Genomic DNA, 19061 nt, shown 5'->3' with positions numbered 1-19061 from the left:
AAGTGTAGATAAAACCAATTCTTAGGGGGATAGAGTGTTTTTATTGCCGTCTGCATTTCCACTAGGGAGTTAATCTTCTACATTATACAGTGCCTTGAAAAAGTATTCACACCCCTTGAAATTTTCCACATTTTGTCATGTTACAACCAAAAATGTAAATGTATTTTATTGGGATTTTATGTGATAGACCAACACAAAGTGACACATAATTGTGAAGTTGAAGGAAAATGATAAATGGTTTTCAACATTTTTAACAAATAAATATCTGAATATGCTTTGATCTAAACCATTCCATTGTAGCTCTGGCTGTATGTTTAGGGTCGTTGTCCTGCTGGAAGGTGAACCTCCGCCCTAGTCTCAAGTCTTTTTGCAGACTCTAACAGGTTTTCTTCTACATGCATCTCTATTCAGCCACTTTACTCGGATACCCCTAATTAAAATCTTGTGCAGCCATTGTTGAAAGAAAGTCATAAGATGATGGTGTTCTGGTCAGATGAGACCAAAATTTAACTTTTTGGCCTAAAAGCAAAACGCTGTGTGTGGCAGAAAACTAACACTGCACATCACACTGAACACACCATCCCCACCGTAAAACATTGTGGTGGCAGCATTATGTTATGGGGATGCTTTTCCGCAGCAGAGACAGGGAAGCTGGTCAGAGTTGATGGGAAGATGGATGGAGCCAAATACAGGGCAATCTTGGAAGAAAACCTGTTAGAGTTTGCAAAAAACTTGAAACTGGAGCGGAGGTTCACCTTCCAGCAGGACAACGACCCAAAACATACAGCCAGAGCTACAATGGAATAGTTTAGATCAAAGCATATTAATGTATTAGAATGGCCCAGTCAAAGTCCAGACCTAAATCCAATTGAGAATTTGTGGCAAGACTTGAAAATTGCTGTTCACAGACGCTCTACATCCAATCTGACAGAGCTTGAGCTATTTTGCAAAGAAGAATTAGCAAAAATTTCACTCTCTAAATGTCCAAAGCTGGTAGAGACATCCCCAAAAAGACTTGCAGGTGTAATTGTAGTGAAAGGTGGTTCTACAAAGTATTGATTCGGGGGGGCTGAATACAAATTTACGCCACACTTTTCACATATTTATTTGTAAAACATTTTGAAAACCATTTATCTTTTTTCTTCCACTTCACAATTATGTGCCATTTTGTGTTGATCTATCACATTAAATCCCAATGAAATACATTTACGTTTTTGGTATATGAATACTTTTTCAAGGCACTGTATTTGCCCAGTTGACCTTTGTCCATAGACAAAAATTGACGGAAAATGACAATTGTCACGTGGCAGAAAGTGGGGGATAATCCACAATTTGGAGCTGTCACTAGAAAAGGAAGGGAAGGGAAATCTTCGGGACACTTATTCTGATAACAACTGTGTAATTGGGGATCTGATTAACTTTGGAGATATCTTCTTATTTCCTGTTGTGATTTTAAACAGGAAGTGAAGAGAAATCTTCCCATCGGCACATAGACAGAAAAAAACACCATAATAGGGTTTTAACCATGCCTTACTCTTCAATCCAAAACTAAAAAACATTTTGGCTTCAGAGAGGAACTGGCCAGCACAGATACCTGGAGTCACCGTACCTACATTTCTGTTTACCCACCAGTGTTTATGGTCAGATCAAGTGTAAATAATGATGTCACCATCCTAATTATGCAGGTTGGCAAAGATGTATGAATCACAAGAGTGGCTGAACATAATTAGAAATTTAGTAGGCAAAACAGTTCACTTACAGTATGTGTATTTCGACTGTGTAAAAACTGTTAGAAAATGTAATGTATGAAATGAATCGATATAAGCTAAAGCAGTACTACTACTTTTACTATTTCATGTTTTACAAAGCAATTTCATAAATGACAATTCATAAAATATATTTTTTTGTGAAAGAAGCTCTGGATTGAGCATCTGTTTAAAAGACCGTTAATGATTTCAAAAGGTACATTATCATCACAGAATTTGTGAAGAAGTGCTGACAAACATATAATAAAAGATAATCTGTAAACAACATACTAAGAATGATAATTATGTTATAATTTGTCTTGTACGAAATGTGCTCACTCCACTGGATTGCTTCATCAAGGACTTTGTTTATGTCTTTCCCAATGATGTCATTAGTGACAGGGTATTATTGCTTCTGATAACACATTGTTACAAATTTCCATTATCCTTAATGAAATTTAAATCACAATTATTTAGGCCATAAGGACTTCATTTGCATGTAATTTAAAGTTACAGCTCCTTCAAGGCAATTCTATTCAATGATTCCTGTATTATATTATGCTATTCCTTTTAGTAATGTTAAAGGTTGCTAAGAGGCAATAAAGACACAATAACTCGCTAATTGACACAATAACTCGCTAAAAGACACAAAAGTCGCTAATTGACTGTGTTTCTGTAGGTGTAATGGGGAGAAATTAAGCATTCTTTCACTGGTGTAGACCTAGACCTCAAGGCCCATGGGTTTGGTGATAACAGCTTTGCTAATCTAGTTGCTCCTCCTCTGTTGGGTTTCTTTTTTAAATCCAAGACACTATCTGTATTTTAGTTTGTATGTTTTCTGGCACACTAATTATGTCACATCTTTGGAACAAGTTTAGATCTCTATGTCTAAGCCCAATCAGGACAAAACTCATCAAAAGCCGCAAAAACGTTTTTTTAAAAAGTCAGCAGCTACAATACTGTAACTGCTGACTTTTAATAAGGACACTTACCTGTCCAGGGAGCCCGCCATGTCGGCCCCCCTGAGGCCGAATCGTCCACAGGCTTGGGTGCAGGCGCCGCCACTCCAACTAGAGGAAACTGGCAGTGGAGCCTTCAAGCTTCACAGCCGGTTTCCTACTGCACATGTGCGAGTCGCGCGGCACTTTGTGAATGGCCAGCTCGTCTTCTGGGAAAAAACACAGGTCCCAAAAGGCAGTGGGGATGAAGGAGGAGGACTCACCGCAGAAGAGGACATGGCGTCCTGCACCGCGGCCGAGCTAGGATGGAAGTAAACATAGTACTTCTAAAAATTTATGAAATAAAAAAAGAAATTTATAGATATTCAAAAACGAGGGGTGGAGGGGTGGTCTTTAGTTTACGACCACCTTGTAAAAGTGGGTGGAACTCTGCTTTAAGGCATTACTATGCTAAATCCTGTCCTCAAAACTTTCAATTGTATCTAAACCCCAAACAAAAAATGTAATTTATCTCACAGCTTACAAGTCCTTAGATGAGATACTTGCATTAGTTTTCTTTTTTCAGACTTTTTTCCTTAGTTTTACCTGGTCATTCTGCAAACAGCACCCTTCCTTCTTACAGTAGCTACGCTCACTTTGCTGTATCTATACAGGGACCCATGGCCCATGACCCATGGCGAGACTTGGCTTCAAACATTAAATTAAAAAACAGCTAGCACACCAGTAGCTAAAGTCCTCAAAACTTTACAAAGATGCAGAAATAGCATCAGACAAAAGAAAAAGGAATATCAAAAACATTGACTTTATGAGGATACAAAGGTCTTGAGGTGACAGGAAAACAAAGGCCTCAAACATGTTTGTTTTTATTTATCTCACAGAGAGGGGTGGGAAATGTGTGGTTTACAGGCCACTCATTTGAATAGGCTGCCTAAAGCACCAAAAAAAGTAGCACATAATATTTTTAGTATTTCAGAGAGCAGCAGAATGCATTGTAGTGTATTACGGTATGTTGCAGTTAGCTGCAACAAAGGTGTAGCATTTAGAATAAATAGCACAGCAGCGCACTAATGCATGTTGCCTCACGTTTCAGTATTGCATATATTTTTGCAATGTGATAATGTGAGTTCAACCAAGTGATTGTAAAGCTTAATTTTTTTTTAAACAACAAACATGTCATAGTTACAGTATCTCACAAAACTGAGTACACCCCTCACATTTTTGTAAATATTTTATCATATTTTTATGTGACAACACTGAAGAAATTACACTTTGCTACAATGTAAAGTAGTGAGTGTACGGCTTGTATAACAGTGTACATTTGCTGTTCCCTCAAAATAACTCAACACACAGCCATTAATGTCTAAACCACTGGAAACAAAAGTGAGTACACCCCTAAGTGAAAATGTCCAAATTGGGCCCAATTAGCCATTTTCCCTCCCCAATGTCTTGTGACTCGTTAGTGTTACAAGGTCTCAGGTGTGAATGGGGAGCAGGTGTGTTAAATTTGGTGTTATCGCTCTCACTCTCTCATACTGGTCACTGAAAGTTCAACATGGCACCTCATGGCAAATAACTCTCTGAGGATCAGAACAGGCCTCGCCATGGTTGACCAAAGAAGTTGAGTGCACGTGCTCAGCGTCATATCTAGAGGTTGTCTTTGGGAAATAGATGTATGAGTGCTGCCAGCATTGCTGCAGAGGTTGAAGGAGTGGGGGGGTCAGCCTGTCAGGGCTCAGACCATACTCTGCGCACTGCATCAAATTGGTCTGCATGGCTGTTGTCCCAGAAGGAAGCTTCTTCTAAAGATGATGCACAAGAAAGCCCTCAAACAGTTTGGTGAAGACTAGCAGACTAATGCCGCGTACACACGAGCTGACTTTCCGACAGACTAGGTCTGACGGGATTAGTCCGGCGGACAATCCGATAGTGTGTGGGCTAGTCCGATAGCTTTTTGGGATAAAAATCAGATGGACCTAGAAATAGAACATGTTTCAAATCTGTCCAACGGACTCAAAGTCCGATGGACTAAAATTGGGAAAACTGTTAGTTTGTGTGCTGGTCTGACGGACCAAATACGACGCAAGGGAAGCTATTGGCTACTGGCTATTGAACTTCCTTTTTTAGTCCCATTTATGTCATCACGTTCAAACCGAACAGACTTACAAACGGACTTAGTCCTATCGTGTGTGGCCAAGTCTGTTGGTTCGGAAAGTCCGTCGGACTTAGTCAGAAAGTCCGTCGGAAAGACCGTCGGACCTAGTCCGCCGGAAAGTCCGCTCGTGTGTACGCGGCATTAGCACATGGATTACTTGAACCATGTCCTGTGGTCTGATGAGACCAAGATAAACGTATTTGGTTCAGATGATGTCAAGCGTGTGTGGCGGCAATCAGGTGAGCGTGACAAGTGTGTCTTGCCTACACTCAAGCATGGTGGTGGTAATGTCATGGTCTGGGGCTGTATGAGTGCTTCCGGAACTGGGGAGCTACAGTTTATTGAGGGAACCACGAAATCCAACATACTGTGACATAATGAAGCAGAGCATGATCCCCTCCCTTCAGAGACTGGGCCGCAGGGCAGTATTCCAACATGATAACAACCCTGCTAGATGACCACTGCCTTGCTAAAGAAGCAGAGGGTAAAGATGATGGACTGGCCAAACATGTCTCCAGACCTAAACCTTATTGAGCATCTGTGGGGCATCCTCAAACGGAAGGTGGAGAAGCGCAAGGTCTCTAATATACACCAGCTCCATGATGTTGTCATGAAGGAGTGGAAAAGGACTCCAGTGGCAACTTGTGAAGCTCTGGTGAACTCCATGCCCAAGAGGGTTAAGGCAGTGCTGGAAAATAACAGAGGTCACACAAAATATTGACACTTTGGGCCCAATTTGGACTTTTTCACTTAGGGGTGCACTCACTTTTGCTGCCAGCAGTTTAGACAATAATGGCTGTGTTGAGTTATTTTAAGGGGACAGCAAATTTACACTGTTATACAAGCTGTACACTCACTACTTTACATTGTAGCAAAGTGTAATTTCTTCAGTGTTGTCACATGAAAAGATATAATAAAATAAATATTTACAAAAATATGAGGGGTGTACTCACTTTTGTGAGATACTGTACCTGTCCTGTGCAATGGTTTTGCACAGAGCAGCCTGGATCCTCATCTTTTGGGTCCCCTGCTGGCAGTTCTTGCTCCTCTCCCCTGTGAGTGCCCCCTAGGAAGCTGTTTTTAACTTTGGAACCACTTTATCTACTTTAACACTGCTCTATAGCCGATATACGGCTACAGTTCTGGGAGGGCGTCCCTGGATGTCCTCCCGAGAACGCACTTCCCACAGGAAGCAATTGGGAAGTGTCTGTGATCGCTGTGTCTCTTTGTTTGTTTTTTGATGGCGGCATGTTGATCCAGGACACATAGGAGCAGGAGTCAATAGGAGGGTTGCTCTACATACTGTGGAATAACGGTGATCCTGGTGCAGTGATTCTGTGTACTTTTTTTGGGTTTGGTTACCCCATTATCGGAGAGCCCCAATGCAGCCGCTTCAAGTATTAGCCAAGGAAAGCCATCTCTATGGAGAATAAAAGGACAGATCCACAGAAGCAAAAACCTGGACAGTGTGGATCTCTGCAAGTTCAATTTGATAAAACAAGTATTGAACACATCACCATTTTTCTAGCTTATTGTTGATCCTGGTAGTGGAATTTGCCATTCCTATTGGATTATGTTCCAAGGCATATGACTTATGCCTATGAGGTGAGAGTTCTGTGAATACAGTGGTGTGGTGTCAACGGTTTCACTCATTGGATAAATTACCAAGTTTTATTGATGCTCCATCTTCACTACTTTGAGCAATTGGATTATCTTCACTTATGGACTTCACTGCACATATTTAATTAATTGTGTCACTATTGTCTGGATAAACATCGAATGCAATTCTATTCACATTATTGTATTAATGTAATATTTTGTTGATTGATTTCACATATGGTGGTTTGTAGGTTATGCGCAAGATTACTGAAATTTTAATTTTACCAAATTTAACACACCTGCTCCCCTTTCACACCTGAGACCTTGTAACACTAACGAGTCACTTGACAATGGGAAGGGAAAATGGCTAATTTGGCCCAATTTGGACATTTTCACTTAGGGGTGTATTCACTTTTGTTGCCAGCGGTTTAGACATTAATGGCTGTGTGTTGAGTTATTTTGTGGGGACAGCAAATTTACACTGTTATACAAGCTGTACACTCACTAATTTACATTGTAGCAAAGTGTCATTTCTTCAGTGTTGTCACATGAAAAGATATAATAAAATATTTACAAACATGTAAGGGGTTGTACTCACTTTTGTTAGATACTGTAGATTAAACTAGGAATTGACATTTTATAATTTTATAATTAAAACTCACTGAAAGCTTGAAATCAAGAAACCTGTCTAGCTCCCCTACATCCCTCCTTCTCAGAAGGAGGAGAAGGAGGGATGTAGGGGTGCTCATACACCTGAGTGTATGCGCACTTCAGCCCGGGTTCACACCTATGCGAATTAGAGGTGCGTTTCCGCACCTCTAATTCGCATAGCAGGAGAACGTGACTGGCTCCCTATGGAGCCGGTTCACATATCTCCGGGGCGGCTGCGGTGCGCACTGCACAAAAACGCTGTGCGTCTTTGGCTGCGTTTCAGGGCCGAATTCAGGCATAGAATCGGCCCTGATTCATCCCTGAAACGGTGAACAGGGACGCACAGCGCTCCTGTGCGATCCGCAGCCCGTTGTGGTGTGAACCCGGGCTTAAAGGAGTTTACCATCTCCAGCTGCTTTCATTCCAATTATAATCAGCAGAGGTCACCTCCTATTTTTCACATTAGGTGTTGTGCTGTTGCATATCAGTGCTACTGATCCTCTACAGCCACTATATGTCTAAATGCATGTGCTTTACATGGACTACATCTCTTTGCTCTGGGTGGGCTTCTAATGGTGAAAACAGTGGAATATGCTCAACATTTAATGGCACGGCTGCTTGTAGTTTCTATCTAGAGCACAAATAGGAGAGTGGGCACAACTAGGAGAGTTTTCAGCCCACAACATTAAGTGCCCAAGCATGGCAGGATCACCTGATAGTCTTTTAATGAAGCTGCAGATATAAAACATTGCAAATGACGTATGAAATTAAATTAATGTGTTAAAGCTCAAGATTTTTCTGATTGTATCCATTTTAATCAACTGATCCAAAATAGGATGCTTATTCAATATCGCAGTGCAAAGTGTCCTAACCCAGTCCAATAATGAGATTCTACCTTTCTAGAGTCACTTCAGTGCTATAGATAAAATACACTTTCCTCCTTGCCCTATTGATTAAGCCTACTTGGGTTTTGTTTGATATTCCTGCCATTCGTAGTATTGTAAAAATTCTGGCCTGTAACACCTAGACTGTGAATTAGCGTTTAATTCGCAATATGAAAAAAATCACTGCAGAAAAATGTTATTCTCAGCTAACCATTTAAATCAAGCTCACTAATATATAAACAAATACAATACAAAACCAAGCTAAAACCATTTCTAAGAAGACTGAATCTCTATTGCTTTTCAAATAGATATACTCAAGTGCATTATGAACAAAGCCAAGACTATTGATTAAATCATCAGTGCTAACAGACATTGCCAAAAATTGCATTAGTGGTGTATCCATTACAATAAGTGCTGATGTCAACAGGATGTCTTTTCTAGAGATTCTGAAGCTGTTTTCCACTATAAATCACTTAAATGTCCAATTAAATTGCAGAGAGACAACTCTACCACTGGAATTGTGCTTAGGAAAATAGTTAATTGGATGCTAAATGATTATTCAAAATATCAAAAATCAATTGTCTTAGAGTAATCTGCAGCTGCTGTTGAACTATGCAAAACATATGGTAAAATATGTTTACAAGGATATGCACAAAATCAGTTCCAGTCTGTACATATTCCTTGTTAGGTGTTGTCAGGAATGGCATTCCTCTCCTGATTATTTGGTCATTGGTTCTATCACCTCCCCATCTATACCTGTATCTATACTGTTTATTTTAAAATACACCATTATTATGAGCCTTAAATTATTTTATATAGAGTCATACCCTCATCCTGAAACATGTTTGAACTCTGAGTGCTGCAAAAATTACACATAGTTCAGCTTGGAGTGATCATGTCACTAAAGCCTAGTGCACATGGGCCAAATGTCGATATTCGGCCCGTGTGTGGTGCAAACATTCCGACAGAAGCCGGCCATTCAGCAGGCTTCTGTTGAAGGGGCATGACCGAAAAAGGTCTGGCAATCGGCTCCGCTGACCGGAGTGTTCTGGTGGTGGTGGTGGGGGGGGGGCAATTGGGACCCATCTCCTCTGTCAGAACACAAGAGAACAGCAGGGGAGATTGCTGTACTAACATCGCATCGTTAGTACAGCAGCTCCTACCTCAGCTGTCAGGTTTTTTTTCGTTCAGCCCGCTAGGTTGAAAGAAAAAAAAATAGGAGTGTGTACCAGGCTTAAAACATTTATGTAAAATAAAGTGTTTAATGTAAAGGCATTTAATACTCCCACTGATCATGCCACCAATCTCTGTATCTCTGCTGTAGAGAAACTGCTATTCGAAAATTCTTCAAAATATGGCACCCCCAGGGATATTGGATTTCTTCTTCTCCTCTGCATTCAGAGCGCATTTCCTTTGCGACGGTGCGCCGCGACCGGCACTGGGCCGCCCCATATATACTTACTGTGTCCTGCAATGATGCAGGGGCTGGTAGAAGGGACCGCTAAGTGAGAAGAGGGACCAGGAGTTCAAAGCTCCCAGAAGTATTGAATTCAGTTTCAGCTGGCGGTTTCTCTAGACTACAGCAGAAAGTGGGAAATTTTCAACAATTTGCAGCTTGTTTTTTTAAACAGAGTGCTATAGCACAGATAATATGGCGTGCAATGTAAATATACACTTTGGCAGAGGAAAAGATAATGTAGACATGGAATATCCTTTCATGATTTTGGTGGCAGTGAAGGGTGTGCAAGACCCCTCTACACTTTCATAGTGTGGAATCAAGTGCAATATTTAATTCTGCCATTAGATCTCCCCATATTTCTGTAGATGGTGGTAGATTGCCGTTTTTTAAGGAAGTCCAGCCAGGGGATTCTAGGCCAATGTTTCTCAACTCCAGTCGTCAAATACCCCCAACAGGTCATGTTTTCGGGATTTCCTTCATATGAAACAGCTGTAATATTTGGCAGTGAAACTGATCAATTCAACTGTGCAAAATAATGGAAAGCCTGAAAATATGACCTGTTGGGGTTACTTGAGGACTGGAGTTGAGAAACATTGTTCTAGGCAACAAGCCTGTCACTCTGGGTTGTTTAGCAAGTAGTACAAATAGTAAGGTGGTAGGAACCTTGGGAGAGTTGAAGAGAGAGGCGCTAACAGAGACTATGTGAGTAACCAGAGCTTGTAAGCTTGTAGCTTCCCTTTCAGGAGGAACCTGGACTATTATACCAAGTGGGCACGACTAGGGTAGCTGAAAGGTATTGTTACCTAAGAAATTCCATTTTGTGGGGAATAAATCTGGATTTGTTTCAGCCATGTACTATGGAACCATGTTATCTGTGGACTGTTATTTACCAAGTTCCTGCATAGTAAAGAAGAGTTATATGAGAATGTGGAATGTCTCCTTATTCCTATGGGACTGAGGGTAAGCCTATTCATAGGAAGCAAGGACAGAGACTGGCTCAGTTAGGAAACTAATGGTGGCCAGGAGAAGAATGCTTGGTCAGCCTGGCAGTGGTGACAAATCCCTCATCTGGACCACTAGTCTTGTAGCCTGTGACCTCAGTGTTATTTGGGTTGGGTGTTTGGTGTGACCCCCAATAGAACGAGCCTTCAATCATAGAATTTGATAGCTCTGCACAAATATGTTGTGACAAGCATATATGAGTTTACTGACAGGCCTGTAGGCTGAGAAGAGTGAGCCAAACAGTGGGAGAGGTTACCAATGTACCTTGCTGCAAACTGTACATCAGGAGCCAGCACACAAATTGGATAAACAACCGGCCACTTGGGAATGGAAAGGGGCACTACAGATAGCTGACAGAAAGAAAGACTTCTCCATGACTTTAAATACCAGAAAGTAAGGAATCATTAATGGGTTCAGTGGAGTAGCCTTCTTACCTGCTTTCTCATGACATCTGTAGCTTGCATGATGTAACGGGGAGGCAGCCCATGACTTCGGGCAAGAATAAGAGCCTGTTCAAGAGTGACACTCAAAGTGCATCTGCAAGAAAACACAAAAATTATCTGAATAGAGCTTAAATACAAGTTATGGAGAAAGGACATCAGAAAAATTTTATCATCAGTTGTGGGTCCTGCTAATAAAGTAGAGGTTAAATGAAACCAAGGTCAGCTGGACACATCAAGACACATAGTTATCAAATAAGGGGGATACCCCACATTAAATTTCAGCCTTTTTCATTTGGTATCTCCCTTTTGCACTTTCGTTAGCTCAAGTCTTTTCAATTTCATTTCATATACTGAATAATACCTGTTCAGAGCCCTAAGGAACTGCCTTAATTACCCTAACTCAGTTATAGTGTTACTATGCCAGCATCTGCTGCAGTGCTAAGGTGCTATTACAAATGTATTTATACTTATTTAAGTAATATTGTACAACAATTTTCATTGTAGCTTAAAGAGTTAAAAATCTTAAATACAGTCCCACACAGTAAATTAACCTGCTGTGTTTTGTTTCCCAATTAGTAAGAGGGTATACAATTTCCATGCATGCAGTGTTCCTGGTGTGATGTGGGAAAGGAGGACTTCAGAATTTCAAGGCAAGAGGGCACGGCTTGCCATAATGACCTGGTAAAAGAAAGTGATGCTTAACAGGTTCAACCTGCTCTGTGCAGTGGTGGAGGAGCCTGGATCCCCCTCTTCTCGGGTCGCTCATCGATGCTCCTGGCCCCTCCCTCCTATTAAGTGCCCCCACAGCAAGCAGCTTGCTATGGGAGCACCTGAGCCGAGCCGCAGCTCCGTGTGTCCATTCAGACATTGACAGCATCAGGAGCCAATGGCACCGCTGCTTTGTCTCATCCAATCAAGAGGGAGAGTCACGGACTGCCGAGGCATTTGTGCAGATCGCTGGATAGAGATGGGGCTCAAGTATTAGGGGGGCTGAGGGGGGCTGCTGAACATAGAAGGTTTTTTATCTTAATGCATAGAATGCATTAAGATAAAAAACCTTCTACATTTACAACCCCTTTAAAAGGTAACTCCACTTTCGTGGGGGGAAAAAATAGCTAATGAAGAAAAATGAATACAGCGTACACAATTGGGACACAAGTCATATAGTAACTGAATGTTTAAAAAAAAATCCTTTCCTTTTTAATCTGCAGCTACCGTAATTTTCTGAAAATGCAATGCAATATGGCTACCTGAAGTTGTGATTGTGTGATTGGCTCATTGATTTGCCCAGAAGTCTGCACTAAGATGCAAGTCCGATTTCAGGCATCCCATGCAACAAACATTTAATTTTTGGTGAGATACTCCCAATAGGAACACGTCTAAAGGGATGCAGGCCCAGCAGCTTTCCTCATTAGTGCTCTGCAGCTGCTGCAGCTGATTGATAATTATGAAACCAATCCCATTAGACTCACTGAGCACAGGGGCACAGAGGAACAGACAGGGATTTCTTCAGAAAAACAAAAGGTAGGAATCTGCAACAAAGTTTGTGTAATGTACATAAATCATGCAGAGGGAAATGTTTTTTTCTCAACAAAATTGGAGTTACACTTAATAATAAAATAAAACCTGGAAGCGGATTGGTTTGTATAAGAAAATACCTGATTTTACACCCTCCAGCTTTAGTAAATAAACCCCAATGCTACCCAATGACATGAAAAAAACAAATACATAAAACATAAAATAATGAATAAGAGAACAGTAAGAACATAAAAAACAAACTTTTTCTATGAGTACAAAGGCCACTTTTCAATGTTAGTAGCTGCCGTTTCACAAAAGCCTATTTAAATCTGTATATAACAATGGAAATAAGGCATTAAGATGTCAAGGAGATATTTATACATACTGTATTGTGTTATATTATGCAATAAAACATTAGACAGTTTCAACTGAATGTCCTAATTAAATTAATTGTGTCTATATTAGTTATTTATATTGTACATGTCTGTATAGCTGTAGCTGAGATGAAGGAAGAACATATCATGACATCTACTGAAATCAGTTGAATTAAACTTCCCTGTGCTCCTAAGGCACAAAACACTATCATTTCCCCAAAGAGTAAACAAAATAAAAGGTTCAAAGAACAACGATGTCCAGTAATTCCTAACAGTCGATCAGAAATCAGCTTTTATTAATTTAACTAAACTGCCGAAAGTGCATATTTGATTAGCTATGGTAATTTAAAACATACGCTGTTTAACCGATTGTGTGTAGAACTAAGTTCCAAGATGAATGGGTTTAACTAGACTGGCTCAAAAATAGCAAGCCACTCTTGAGCTGAGGAATGACCACGTTAACCATGGCAGTATTTTGCTTTGTGGCGGTTTCCCTTTAAAGCTGAACACCAGGCAGATACATAAAGACAATGTAGCTATCTATTCATTAATAAATCAATGCAACTAGTGTAAGTACATGACTTTGACTTGGTATCAGCCTCTTGCAATCCTTTATACAGTATTCAGAATGACAGAGGATGGGGCAAGGCTGGGAGCCAGCTAGGTGTGCTGCATATACTGTATATGTTTCGACAAGGAACATGCTAATGAGAGGAGAAAACACAGGGATGACCTCATCAGTCTGCTGCTGTTCATTTACTGTCTAATTAGAGAGCTGGAGGTTAAGAGAGAAGATCACTGTATTCTGCCATCTGTGAGGTTGTGCTATGTGATGGAACAGTGTAAAGCCGCGAACACACGACCAGACTTTCCGGCAGAAAAGGGCTTCATCGGACTTTTTCTTTCGAAAATTCTGACAGACTTAGAAATAGAACATGTCCGAAGGAATAAGTTTCTATCGGAAAACCGCTTGTCTGTATGCTGTTCCAACGGACCAAAAATGACGCAAGGGCAGCTATTGGCCAACGGCTATTGAACTTCCTTTTTCTAGTCCCGTCATACAGTACGTCATCGCGTTCTAAACGATTGGACTTTGGTGTGATTGTGTGTAGGCAATTCCGTTTCAGCCGAACTCCGTCGGAACTCCATCAAAAAAACCGTCAGAGTTTATTCTGATGGAAAAAACGGTCGTGTGTACGCGTAATCTTAATGCCTAAGCCCAATTTTGCAACTTTGACATGTGTTAGTAAAACCGTACATATCATCACAACTACTTTGTGCACCCAGATGGATTATACCTTGTTTTTTTCAGGAAAAATTGGACTTTCATTTGGTGGTAAATGGTAATGGATATGTATTTTTTGTATTATCTAAGGAAAACTGGCACAAAATAGTAGAATTTTTATTTATTTTTATTTAACTATATTTTTCTTGCTACTACCATAACCTATCACTAAAGAACAACTCAAAATAATTTCTCCTGCTCCTGATGATGGCAGTGATACCAAACATATGTATGTTAGTTGTTGTTTGTACCCGTAGTACACCCCAGAAACAATAGTGCGCATTTTGCTTTTTTTTATCCTACCTAAAACACACTGACACTAATTAAAAAAAAAAATCCAAGTCCAAAAAAAAACTCACCCTAACCTTTCTGACCCTAATCTTTGACCCCGACCATGACCCAAACACTAACCCTGGGGCTGACTTAGATCAAACCTTGATCTAGTTTTTTATTTTTTCCTACACGCACTTTTTTTTTTTTGCAAGGACAGAGAAAAATACAATGCATCTGTCTCGTCCATTCACAGAGACGGAAAACACGGGGGTGGGCTTCACAGTGACTGATCACTGTGATAGCCAATCAGAGGCTATTACAGCAATCAGGTGACCCGGAATTGGACGTTTTGGGTTCCGATTGTTAGAACGGTGAGAGCCAGTCTCTGTGCTCGGAGGGCGCCGTATGGCCCACCCCCAGCACAAATGGAGATACGCAAATATGCGGCCCCACAGAAAAAAGCCAAGTCCAGTGGGGCCACATATTTTCATACGGTCGGTGTGAAAAGTTTAAAGACAGAAATACAAATCCTTGGTAGATCAGTTATCTTATATGTACAGTATCCAGTGCCGGCTGGTGCTCAAAATTTTTTGGGGGGGCGCAAACAAACTGAAACATTCTGAAATAAAAAACATCAATTGCAGCTTCACTGTGCCATCAAGCGCAGCCACTGTGCCATCAAACGCAGCCACTGCACCCATCAATTGCAGCCACTGTGCCCATCAAATGCTGCCACTGTGCCCATCAATTGCAGCCACTGTGCCATCAAATGCAGCCACTGTGCCAATCAAATGCTGCCACTGTGCCATCAAATGCTGCCACTGTGCCCATCAAATGCTGCCACTGTGGCCACCAAATGCTGCCACTGGGCAATCGAATGCCACCACTGTGACCCCCCCACCCACTCGCTGTCGGCCCAGCACTTACCCTGTCTTGGTGGGGCACTGGGTGACAGCTGGAAGCGGTGTCCTCTATGCGTCCCCTCCCGTCCTCTCCTCCTGATAGGCATCCAATCACAGCGCCCGTCATTTCAGCCAATCAGGTAACGGGTAACAGACCCGAGCACCCGATTGGCGGAGAGGCGGTTCAGTGTTAGGAAAGTGAATATTAATTCGCTGTTCTAACACACTTGGACGAGCGAGGTCACTTTAGACACCTATCAGAGCCTATGGCTCTAATCAGGTGCTTCAAAAACACCCCCCACCGCTGAAATTCAGGCGTCCGGCTCCTGAAAAGGGGCCAGGCGCCTGAATAGGGGGTGGCAGCGGCGGCCATGGAAATATTCATGCCATGCATGAATCTATCCACTGGTCATAGAGGGGGTGGCTGGAGAGAGGGGGCAGCGCCCGTGCGCCCTTATGGACGGGCTGCCACTGACAGTATCTCATAAAAGTGAGTACACCCCTCACATTTTTGTAAATATTTTATTATATCTTTTCACGTGACAACACTGAAGAAATGACACTTTGCTACAATGTAAAGTAGTGAGTGTACAGCTTGTATAACAGTGTAAATTTGCTGTCCCCTCAAGATAACTCAACACACAGTCATTATTGTCTAAACCGCTGGCAACAAAAGTGTGTAAGTGAAAATGTCCAAATTGGGCCCAATTAGCCATTTTCCCTCCCTGGTGTCTTGTGTCTCGTTAGTGTCACAAGGTCTCAGGTGTGAATGGGGAGCAGGTGTGTTAAATTTGGTGTTATCGCTCTCACTCTCTCATACTGGTCACTGGAAGTTCAACATGGTAAAGAACTCTCTGAGGATCTGAAAAAAAGAATTGTTGCTCTACATAAAGATGGCCTAGGCTATAACAAGATTGCCAAGACCCTGAAACTGAGCTGCAGCACTGTGGCCAAGACCATACAGCAGTTTAACAGGACAGGTTCGACTCAGAACAGATGAAAGACGTTAGGTGCATGTGCTCAGCGTCATATCCAGAGGTTGTCTTTGGGAAATAGATGTATGAATGCTGCCAGCATTGCTGCAGAGGTTGAAGGGGTGGGGGGGTCAGCCTGTCAGTGCTCAGACCATACGCCGCACACTGCATCAAATTGGTCTGCATGGCTATCATCCCAGAAGGAAGCCTCTTCTAAAGATGATGAACAAGAAAGCCCGCAGTTTGCTGAAGACAAGCAGACTAAGGACATGGATTACTGGAACCATGTCCTGTGGTCTGATGAGACCAAGATAAACTTATTTGGTTCAGATGGTGTCAAGCATGTGTGGCGGCAACCAGGTGAGGAGTACAAAGACAAGTGTGTCTTGCCTACAATCAAGCATGATGGTGGGAGTGTCATGGTCTGGGGCTGCATGAGTGCTGCCAGCACTGGGGAGCTACAGTTCATTGAGGGAACCATTAATGCCAACATGTACTGTGACATACTGAAGCAGAACATGATCCCCTCCCTTTGGAGACTGGGCCACAGGGCAGTATTCCAACATGATAACGACCCCAAACACACGTCCCAGTAGACCACTGCCTTGCTAAAGAAGCTGAGGGTAAAGGTGATGGACTGGCCAAGCATGTCTCCAGACCTAAACCCTATTGAACATCTGCGGGGCATCTTCAAATGGAAGGTGGAGGAGCACAAGGTCTCTAACATCCACCAGCTCCATGATGTCGTCATGGACGAGTGGAAGAGGACTCCAGTGGCAACCTGTGAAGCTCTGGTGAACTCCATGCCCAAGAGGGTTAAGGCAGTGCTGGAAAATAATGGTGGCCACACAAAATATTGACACTTTGGCCCCAATTTGGCCATTTTCACTTAGGGGTGTACTCACTTTTGTTGCCAGCAGTTTAGACATTAATGGCTGTGTGTTGAGTTATTTTTTTTTTTTAATAATAATTTTTATTGAAAATTATACACATATACATGTTATGACCGTATACCAATGTCCAAAGGAAAGGAGAGATATCTCTATACATTTAACATATAAACCAAGTTTTGATATTGTACTGAATTCTCAGTAAGTACGTACTATAGTTTCATTAACCTAGGACAGGTAGTACTTATTGTTTTGCTTGCTTAACAAATTAAATTTCAAAATGGATTATTTCCATTTAAATTTCCTTAACTATGGTGAGTTAAACATATCACCTTTAACTAGTTATTAGATTAGAAGAGGGGGGGAGGGAGATAAGGAGCATGACGGGAGGGTACTTACGGGTATAGGTATGACCCGCACCTGGTCAGCAGGAAACAGAGTGGTTTTCTTTTAATTATTTTGGTACAAAGAATTCCATAAATTCCAGTTAGAGAGGTATTTTGCTCCGTATCCGTCTTTGTAAGCTAGGATTTTTTCATAAACGGATATTGTGTTGACTTTTGTAATGATTTCTCTTATGGTGGGAATCTCATCTGATCTCCACTTCGAAACCAATAGGGATCTGGCGGCGAAAAGTATGTGCATTGCTATAGATCTCACTGACAATGGGTACTCTGACATATTAATACTTAAAATGGCCTTTTCAGGAGTTGGTTTAGTAATTACTCCTGTTGTTTTTGCTATTAATTTAAAAGTTTCTGACCAAAAGCTGCGAATATGTTTGCATGACCATAGCATATGAGGTAAAGTTCCAACCTGGTCGCAGTTCCTCCAACATAGGTTGGTATTTTCTTTAGAGAATTTAGCCATCATATATGGTGTATAGTGCCATCTAGCTGTTAGTTTCGCCGCCAGCTCCTCATAGTTAGAACATCTTGAAAATCTATGGTTACATTTGAATGCGGATAACCATTGATTATCTGTGAATGACTGGTTTAAATCTTTCTCCCATTTTCTCAGGGGTGCGAGTTTAGTAAATGCTTTTTTGGTGTTAATCTGTGTGTACATCATGGAAATGCCCCCTGCCTTAGTGTCGAAGGAGCTCAAGTACCCCCACACCTTAGTTGGTACAGGGGTACTCGAAACCCCCCATTTGTTGAACCATGAATCTATCTGTAGGTAAGTTAGAAATTCTGAGGAGGGTATATTAAGCTTATGTTGTATCTCCTTGAACGGTAGAAGTTTACCGTTCTGTATAATGTCTCTCAGAAGTATCGTTTGGTTGTTTAGCCATTGATCTAAGGATATGTTTGGGATCAGCCATTTCAAGGTTTCCAAAGGAAAGGGTATGTCTGTGAGAGCCGTTTGTGGATTGCATGACTTTTTTAGATGGGACCATGCTTTAATTGTGGCTTGTATGGTAGGATGATCCTTTTTGAGTGTGATTTGTTGTATGTTGTGAGCGAGGATTAATGACTGTAGTGATCTAGGATACAACCACGTCTGCTCTAGATGAGTCCAGTGTTTAATGTCTCTATTGGCGAACCAATGTTTCAGTTGTTCTAAGATTGTTGCTGTGTAGTAATCTTTTAAGTTTGGTACACCTAAACCACCTATTTGTTTATGGTTTTCTTGCATTTGTAATGAGAACCTAGCTCTTTTGCCTGCCCATATGAACTTTAACATTTGGTTCTGCATGGTTTTAAGGAAAGAGTTTGGGAGCGGTATTGGGAGAGTTCTGAATATATATATTAATTTTGGAAGTAGCAGCATCTTATATGCTGCCAGGCGACCATTCCAAGATAGGTAGAATTTTTGGAGTCTTAATATTTCTTCTTGAAATGTTTTCACTAAAGGTTGGTAATTGAGTTGGAAGAGTTTCGAGGAGGGAGATGTTAGCTGAATTCCTAAATAAGTGATCGACTCTGACGCCCAGGGGTAGGGAAAGTCT

At 41.4% G+C, this 19061-nt stretch overlaps 1 protein-coding gene across 1 annotated transcript in view; it reads right to left on the bottom strand.

Moving 5' to 3' along the window:
* Positions 1 to 19061, bottom strand: part of PREX2 (phosphatidylinositol-3,4,5-trisphosphate dependent Rac exchange factor 2) — a 422278-nt gene that overhangs the window by 27540 nt on the left and 375677 nt on the right. The window contains exon 38 of the mRNA XM_073631775.1: positions 10886 to 10988. Coding sequence (XP_073487876.1) covers positions 10886 to 10988 — 103 coding nt within the window. The remainder of the gene's footprint in view (positions 1 to 10885; positions 10989 to 19061) is intronic.

Source organism: Aquarana catesbeiana, linkage group LG05 (genome assembly GCF_042186555.1).
Source record: "Aquarana catesbeiana isolate 2022-GZ linkage group LG05, ASM4218655v1, whole genome shotgun sequence".
NCBI lineage: Eukaryota > Metazoa > Chordata > Amphibia > Anura > Ranidae > Aquarana > Aquarana catesbeiana.
This window is presented reverse-complemented; position numbering and strand designations above follow the sequence as displayed.